General features: G+C 49.3%; 1 protein-coding gene across 6 annotated transcripts in view; it reads left to right on the top strand.

Moving 5' to 3' along the window:
* NFKBIL1 (NFKB inhibitor like 1) overlaps positions 1-7,338 on the top strand; it is a 16,425-nt gene extending 9,087 nt beyond the window's left edge. For 3 of the 6 annotated variants that reach the window (XM_058432195.1, XM_058432194.1, XM_032141013.2), the window contains exons 3-4: positions 5,781-6,002; positions 6,175-7,337. In XM_058432195.1, the coding sequence (XP_058288178.1) occupies positions 5,781-6,002; positions 6,175-6,764 (812 nt within the window). In that variant the 3' untranslated portion in view covers positions 6,765-7,337. Of the gene's footprint in view, positions 1-5,780; positions 6,003-6,174 lie in introns of all 6 variants that reach the window. The other 3 variants (XM_058432196.1, XM_032141012.2, XM_032141011.2) reach the window with 3 other exon arrangements.
* The last annotated feature ends 1,043 nt before the right edge of the window (positions 7,339-8,381 follow it).

The raw sequence follows: 8,381 nt of genomic DNA on the forward strand, positions 1-8,381 counted from the left end.
TGAGCCACCATGCCCAACTCTATTGTATTGAATTTTAAGAAGCTGCTTAATATTATCCCATTTACAGATGAGGAAAGCAGGGCCCAAAAGGTTCAGGAACTTGTCTGAAATCTCACAGCTCTCAGGTCATTGTCTTCCAAAGGGGGACCCAAGCTCAGTGCCTTCACTCCCAAACCCTGGTGTCCTCTCTGGCCTTATTTACTCCTGGTCCCCTGCCAGCCCTGCCACCAGATGGCCTTCTAACTCCTTGGTTGAAAGGCCCATCTCATTCAGCTTCCAGCTTCCTTTTTCTTTTTCTTTTGAGATGGAGTCTTGCTTTGTCGCCCAGGCTGGAGTGCAGTGGCACGATCTCGACTCACTACAACCTCTGCTTCCTGGGTTCAAGCGATTCTCCTGCCTCAGCCTCCAAAGTAGCTGAGATTACAGGCACACACCACCATGCCCAGCTAATTTTTTTATTTTTATTTATTAATTTTTAAATATTTATTTATTTTTGAGACGGAGTCTCCCTCTGTTCCCCAGGCTGGAGTGCAGTGGCAGTATCTTAACTCACTGCAACCTCTGCCTCCCAGGTTCAAGTGATTCTCCTTCCTCAGCCTCCTGAGTAGCCGGGACTACAGGAGCCTGCCACCACGCCCGGCTAATTTTTGTATTTTTAATAGAGATGGGGTTTCACCATGTTGGCCAGGCTGGTCTCGAACTCCTGACCTCAGGTGATCCACCCGCCTCGGCCTCCCAAAGTGCTGGGATTACAGGCGTGAGCCACCATGCCTGACCTAATTTTTGTGTTTTTAGTAGAGATGGGGTTTCAACATGTTGGCCAGGCTGGTCTTGAACTCCTGACCTCAAGTGATCCGCCCACTTCAGCCTCCCAAAATGTTGGGATTATAGGCATGAGCCACTGTGCCCATCCCACAGAATGTTTTTTGGTTTTGTTTCTGTTTTCTGTTTTGTTTTGTTTTGTTTGAAAAGGAGTCTCACTCTGTCGCCCAGGCTGGAGTGCAGTGGCACAATCTCGGCTCACTGCAACCTCCACCTCCCAGGTTCAAGAGATTCTCCTGCCTCAGCCTCCCAAGTAGCTGGGACTATAGGTGTATGCCACCACACCTGGCTAATTTTTTGTATTTTTAGTAGACACGGGGTTTCACCATGTTAGCCAGGATGGTCTCGATCTCTTGACCTTGTGATCTGCCCGCCTCAGCCTCCCAAAGTGTTAGGATTACAGGCGTGAGCCACAGCACCTGGCCAAAATGTTTTTATGTTTATTTTTCTTAGTATGAAACTCCAGCATACTAAAGAGCATTGGGAACAGTTGATCTGGTAAATTGCTATAAACGGGCCATTTCTTTTTTTTTTTTTTTTTTTTTTTTTTTTTTGGCGAAGTGGGGGATGGAGTCTCATTCTGTCGCCCAGGCTGGAGTGCAGTAGTATGATCTCGGCTCACTGCAAGCTCCGCCTCCCGGGTTCAAGCCATTCTCCTGCCTCAGCCTCCCAAGTAGCTGGGATTACAGGCGCCCACCACCACGCCCGGCTAATTTTTTGTATTTTTAGTGGAGACGGGGTTTCACTACGTTGGCCAGGCTGGTCTCGAACTCCTGACCTCGTGATCCGCCCGCCTTGGTCTCCCAAAGTGCTGGGATTACAGGCGTGAGCCACCACACCAGGCCTAAAGGGGGCATTTCTTTTTTTTTTTTTTTTTTTTTTTTTCCGAGACAGAGTCTCCCTGTGTCACCTAGGCTGGAGTGCAATGGTGCAATCTCGGCTTGCTACAACCTCTGCCTCCCAGGTTCAAGCGATTCTCCTGCCTCAGCCTCCCGAGTAGCTGTGCACCTGCCATCATGCCCAGCTAATTTTTGTATTTTTGTAGAGATGGGGGTTTCACCGTGTTGGCCAGGCTGGTCTTAAACTCCTGTCCTGACCTGAGGTGATCCACTCACCTCAGCTTCCCAAAGTGCTGGGATTACAAGCGTGAGCCACTGCGCCCGACCAGGTGAACTATTTTATAAATGATATTGGAACATTTGGCTCATCTAGGGAAAAACAAGAGTCCTACCTCACACCTAATCAAAAAGTAAATTCCAGCAGATTAAACACCTGAAGATGACAGGAAGGTACATACCAAATTCATGGGACAGATGGCCTGGGGAGGAATGAAATTTGGAAGGCAGTATCACGGTAAACTACCTTTATCTGTGATGATTTTATTTCGTTAAAATAAATTATATTACAAACATGACAGTATTAATAAACCCTGTGGTAGGAATGGGGTTCTGTATTGTATTATACTTTGTACTTTTGAGAGTTTTTTAATTTCTTTTTTGTTGTTGTTGAGACAAGAGTCTCACTCTGTCACCCAGGCTGGAGTCCAGTAGCGCAATCTTGGCTCACTGCAACCTCTGCCTCCCGGGTTCAAGCAGTTCTCTGCCTCAGCCTCCCAAGTAGCTGGGATTACAGGCATCCGCCACCACGTCAGGCTAATTTTTGTATTTTTAGTGGAGACAGGGTTTCACCATCTTGGTCTTGAACTCCTGACCTCATGATCCACCCACCTTGGGCTCCCAAAGTGCTGGGATTACAGGCATGAGCCACCACACTTGGCTGAGTTTTTTAATTTCTAAAAATAAAAATAAGTATACGTCTAAAGTAGTAGAAGAAAATGCAGATAATGTTTTATAATCTTAAAATAGAGCCTTCCTAAGAGTGAAATGAAATAAAAAGTCAGAAAATAATATATTGATATAGATTTAACTACATGAAAATTTTAGGCCAGGTGCGGTAGCTCACACCTGTAATCTCACACTTTGGGATGCCAACGTAGGCAGATCACTTGAGCCAGGAGTTCAAGACCAGCCTGGACAACACAGTGAGACCTGGTCTCTACAAAAAATACAAAATTAGCCAGGCGTGGTGGTACGTGGCTGTAGTCCTGTAGTCCCAGTTACTCAGGAGGCTGAGGTGGGAGGATTGCTTGAGCCCAGTGAGCAAGATCATGCCACTGCACTGCAGCCTGGGCAACAGGGCGAGACCTTGTCTCAAAAAGAAAAAAAAGGTTTTTTTAAAGATAGATAGAAGAAAATGTTTGCAATATGTATAACACATACAGTATATAGAACCCTCATATCAATATATATAATTTCCAAAGAAAAAGTGGATAAAGAATATGAGCAATTCATTCACAAAAAACTACAAATAGCCAAAAGACATGAAAAAGAAAAAAACATCGTTAATAAAATAATGTTTTAATCTATCCAACTGGCAAAATTAAAAGGGTTGATGATATTCAATTTTGGTAAAGGAAGACATAGGCACACTTGTATATTGACAAACTTATTGAGAGCAGTTTGGCAAAATTGCACATGTTCTTTGACTCAGAAATTCCACTTATGAAAGTCTACCCCCACAGAAAGACTGTAAGATACTCATGAGGCTGAACATTTTTGGAAACAAAGTCTGTCGATATTGGGGTGAGGAGATTTGTTTTGTACACACAGTGGAACACTAATTATAAAGTCATCAAAAACTATGAGGTAGACTGTATATATTCCTGTGGAAAAAATATAAATGAGATGTTAAATGAAAGAAGCAAGTTGCCAAGCAATATTTATAGCATGGTTACATATCTCCAAATAAATGTGTCATATGTATGCTTTTAGGTACACCAAGGTGGGACTGGAAGGGATCACAGTACACTGTTAATAGTTATCAAATTTGTTCTTCCTTCTTTAAAAAGAAAATTTCAACTTAATTATATCCCTTTCACATTAAAATGTCAAATAAAATTGGGGGAAAAGCCACCTACAGCCCCGCCACCCATAGGCTAGAATTTTTACATATTTTTTGCCAGTCTATTTTTTTTCTTTTTTTTTTTTTTGAAACGGAGTCTCCCTCTGTTGCCCAGGCTGGAGTGCAATGGCACGATCTCAGCTCACTGCAACCTCTGCCTTCCAGGTTCAAGTGATTCTGCTGACTCAGCCTCCCAAGTAGCTGGGATTACAGGCACATGCTACCACGCCACCATGGTCTTGAACTCCTGACCTTGTGATCCACCCCCCTCTCAGCCTCCCAAAGTGCTGGGATTACAGGCATGAGCCACCATGCCTGGCCACATCTGATCCTTTCTACAGTTTTGTCGCCAGCTTTTTTCCAACACATGCCTCAGTTGTAGTGGCTGTTTAATATTATGTTTTTATAGTTGGAGGCCCTACTCCTTAAAACCTATGAATGTAAACCTCCCATGCAAGCCTGAGCACCCACCACGCTCACCCCTGCAGTGAGCTCAGGTGGGGAACATGCGAATGAAAGACAGGACCAGGTACTCCCTGGGTGGGACAAGTTGAGAGGGTCTGTGACAGGTCACAGCAGCACTAGGGAGAAGTGCCTCCCCCCCACCCTGATGTGATTTGGGTAGGGATGGTGGGCCTTCGCCAGCCACACCTGAGCCATTCTGTCTTCTTGCCTTCCTGGACTTGCCTTCCCCTATTCTAGCTTTCTGCCAGGTAAACAGTACTTTGCAGCACTACCAAATAAAGATTTAAGGACTGCTAGCCCATTTCCTCTTACCCCGGGGAAAGAAAGTAGGTCCACAGGAAGGAAGGCTGCCTCCCTCCGCTGCTTCTATCCCCCAAGTGAAAGAGGTGGTTGGCGGCCACAGCAGGTGGGCCTGGCCAGGGTGCCTGGGTTGGCAGTGAAGGAAGTAGCATGGCACTCAGCTAGCCTTGAGCCAGATGCAGCAAGGTTGGGACTGAAGAAAAGGGGAGTTCAGGAATGTCGGTTCCTCTCCTGTTTTCTCTCAGCCCATGGGTGAGACTCTCTGTCACACTCCACTCCCTTTCCCCTGCCCTAGGTCAGCAGTCGTTTGGAAAGAGCTTGCTCTGCCGCCGGCCATAGTTGTTACCGGTTCACCTCCCCACCCCTCTCCCATCATCCCTGGTAAGGCTGGCTGAGAGAAATTTCCCTGAAAACATTTATTTTACTCAGTTTATTGATAAGTGATAATAAAAGATAAGTATTACATATTTGTGTATTTATTAATGGCCCAGAGTAGAGCGTTCAGATATTTTCCCAGTCTGATATATGGTTTCAGGTGAGAAAATAAGGGATTTATATAGTGACAATATTTTTAAGTGAAAAGTGGAATACATAGTCAAAGAATTTGGGCCCTGCTTTGGTGGCTGGAGGCAGGTCAGAAAATGTCAGTTGGCATGGTAGAACTTCTAGGACGCTGAAATAGTTTGTGGAGACACAAGTAAGAATTTTTTTTTTTTTTTTTTTTTTTTTTGAGACAGAGTCTTGCTCTGTCACCTAGGCTGGAGTGCAGTGGCGCAATCTTGGCTCACTACAAGCTCCACCTCCCAGGTTCACGTCATTCTCCTGCCTCAGCCTGCCAAGTAGCTGGGACTACAGGCGCCCACCACCACACCTGGCTAATTTTTTGTATTTTTTAGTAGAGATGGGATTTCACTGTGTTAGCCAGGATGGTCTTGATCTCCTGACCTCGTGATCCACCTGCCTCTGCCTCCCAAAGTGCTGGGATTACAGGCGTGAGCCACCGCGCCCGGCCGAGAATATTTTAAACTACCACACTTATCATGCATGTGGTAAACTATCAGTCTGTATTTATCAGTGATGGTTATTTCCTAATACCCAGGAGGCATCCATGTGAGCCAGCCTTCCATTGCTTTAAGACCAAGGGAGTGAGCGACCAGCAGGATTCAAGATGGCAGCTCTGCCGAGGAGTGGGAGTCCCAGCTAACTTCTGCTCCTTGCTTTCCCACCAACAGCCTACACCGATTTCTTCCTCCCGCTGCTAAGCCGCTGTCCCTCCGCCATGGGAATAAAGAATAAGGATGGGGAGACCCCTGGCCAAATTTTGGGCTGGGGACCCCCCTGGGATTCTGCTGAAGAGGAGGAAGAAGATGATGCCTCCAAGGAGCGGGAATGGAGACAGAAGCTCCAGGGTGAGCTGGAGGACGAGTGGCAGGAAGTCATGGGGAGGTTTGAAGGTGAGAAGTCCACTGCTATCCACAGCTGCCCTTCCCTGCTGGCCACTTTCCATCTGCATGAATGCGTCACACTAGGCTCCTCTGCCCCCTCCTCTGTGCTTCCCTGCTTCTTGGGGCCCATCACCTTCTCACAGCCTCTCTCCCACTACCCCCATCCCACCCTCCCAAACAGGTGATTCCTCCCATGAAACCCAGGAACCTGAGTCCTTCTCAGCCTGGTCAGATCGCCTGGCCCGGGAACATGCCCAGAAGTGCCAGCAGCAGCAGCGAGAAGCAGAGGGATCCTTTCGACCCCCACGGGTTGAGGGCTCCAGCCAGAGCTGGCGACAGCAGGAGGAGGAGCAGCGGCTCTTCAGAGAGCGAGCCCGGGCCAAGGAGGAAGAACTGCGTGAGAGCCGAGCCAGGAGGGCGCAGGAGGCTCTAGGGGACCGAGAACCCAAGCCAGCCAGGGCCGGGCCCAGGGCAGAGCACCCCAGAGGAGCAGGGAGGGGCAGCCTCTGGCGATTTGGTGATGTGCCCTGGCCCTGCCCTGGGGGAGGGGACCCAGAGGCCATGGCTGCAGCCCTGGTGGCCAGGGGCCCCCCTTTGGAGGAACAGGGGGCTCTGAGGAGGTACTTGAGGGTCCAGCAGGTCCGCTGGCACCCTGACCGCTTCCTGCAGCGATTCCGAAGCCAGATTGAGACCTGGGAGCTGGGCCGTGTGATGGGGGCAGTGACAGCCCTTTCTCAGGCCCTGAATCGCCATGCAGAGGCCCTCAAGTGACCCTAGGGAAGAAGCAAGAAACTTCGGGGCTGCAGCCTCAGGTTGAGGCAGAAGGAAGGGTAAGGGAAAGGATAGGGACCACAAGGAAGAGCCAGGTGCTGCTCAGCAGAGGATATGGGTGGGAGCGAAAGTTGTAACAAGTGGGGGTGGGGGGTGTGGGCCGCCACCACTGCTCCTTGACTCTGCTGTTTCCTAATAAGACCTGGTTCCACGTCTCACTCCCAGTGTCTCCTCTGTCTTTTTCCATTGCTGTGGTTTTCATCACCCATGACATCTCCTTTCCCGCCCCGCCTGCTGAAACCCACAGCTCCTACACACCTGCAACACACACGCACACGCTAACAGGGGCTCTAAGCTGGAGCGAGAAGCCTCTGCATGACCCCTCAGTTCAGCCCTAAGAAGGCCCAGTTTGCCATCCAGTCTCACTCCACTCCCTACACTGGAGTCTTTTCCACCCTGCAATCTGTGGCTGGAGAAATAGATGCGAACAGAGGCAAAAAGGGGAACAAAACCAGTTTCCCTCCCCTCCCTGGCTCCCCAAGCTGAACCACATCCTCCTCCCCACTTAACACCCCCTTCCCCCAACACAGGGCTTTCCCTTTGCTGAGTCACTGAATGAGCGAGTTGGGGGCATCCGGGGCTGGGGGACCATGAGGAGCCTGGGGGAGGATGGGGAATACAAGCAGAATGGCTGGAGGAAGAGCCCCGTGGGGGAGTGGAATTTCAGTTGCTAAAATTAGGAGCAGGGGAAGGAGGTGGAAAGAGCAAAATTATGTAACATGGGTTGTCTGTTCTTGGGCAACTGGAGCTCCACACCCAAAGCCAGCCAGGCTGCTGGCTCCATCCGTCTCTGCCCTCTAGCTTGTCAGTTGTATCTCTCTTCCTCCAGGGCCCCAATCCTCATCTCCGCCATTCAGCTTCTGCCCCATCCTAAACCTGAGTTCATCTCTGGGCAGCCCAGGCATGGCCTTCCCTATAAACACTTCCTTTTCCAAGAACCAGTAGTTGAAGTCCTGAGAGGTGGAGGGAGAGTCTGGGATTCCCACGGAGGAGAGAGGGGGGCTCCCTGGAAACTAAGATAGGTAGACCCCACTACCATCGCCCAGGACACAACTGGGAACTCGGCAAAAAGAAAGGACAGGGCTGCAAGGAGAGTACAGGCATGTGCTGGTGAGTGCACTGTCTGCATAGTTACACCAGAGCATCTTATCAATCAGAAACTTATCTTTCAGGTTTTGAGCCCAGGTGTCTATAGGAGAATCCCAGGAGTGGAAGTGGAAGGCAGTAGAGGACAGGGAGGGCAAGCCTCTGGGAACATGGGTGGGCATGAGATCCTTGAAGAAGACAGCCTGAAGTTCGGAAGAGACTCAAGGCCTCTGAAGGACCAGGCAGATGTTCAGGGTGTAGGAGGGGGAAGGGCTGGTGAGAAAGATCCTGTGAGAGGAAGCTGCTGTGATTCAGAGAAGAGACTTCAAGCTGTGTGTGACCCTGGCGTCCGGTTCCTCTCACAGGCTGGAGCTTTTCGGAAGTGGCATGCAAAGAGTCCAGGTTTGGCCTTGGGGGGAGTTTGGGGTTAGGATCCCTAAGCTGGGGGTTGAGAAGTAAATTACAGAAAAC

This window comes from Hylobates moloch, unplaced genomic scaffold (assembly GCF_009828535.3).
Source record: "Hylobates moloch isolate HMO894 unplaced genomic scaffold, HMol_V3 SCAFFOLD_20, whole genome shotgun sequence".
Lineage (NCBI taxonomy): Eukaryota > Metazoa > Chordata > Mammalia > Primates > Hylobatidae > Hylobates > Hylobates moloch.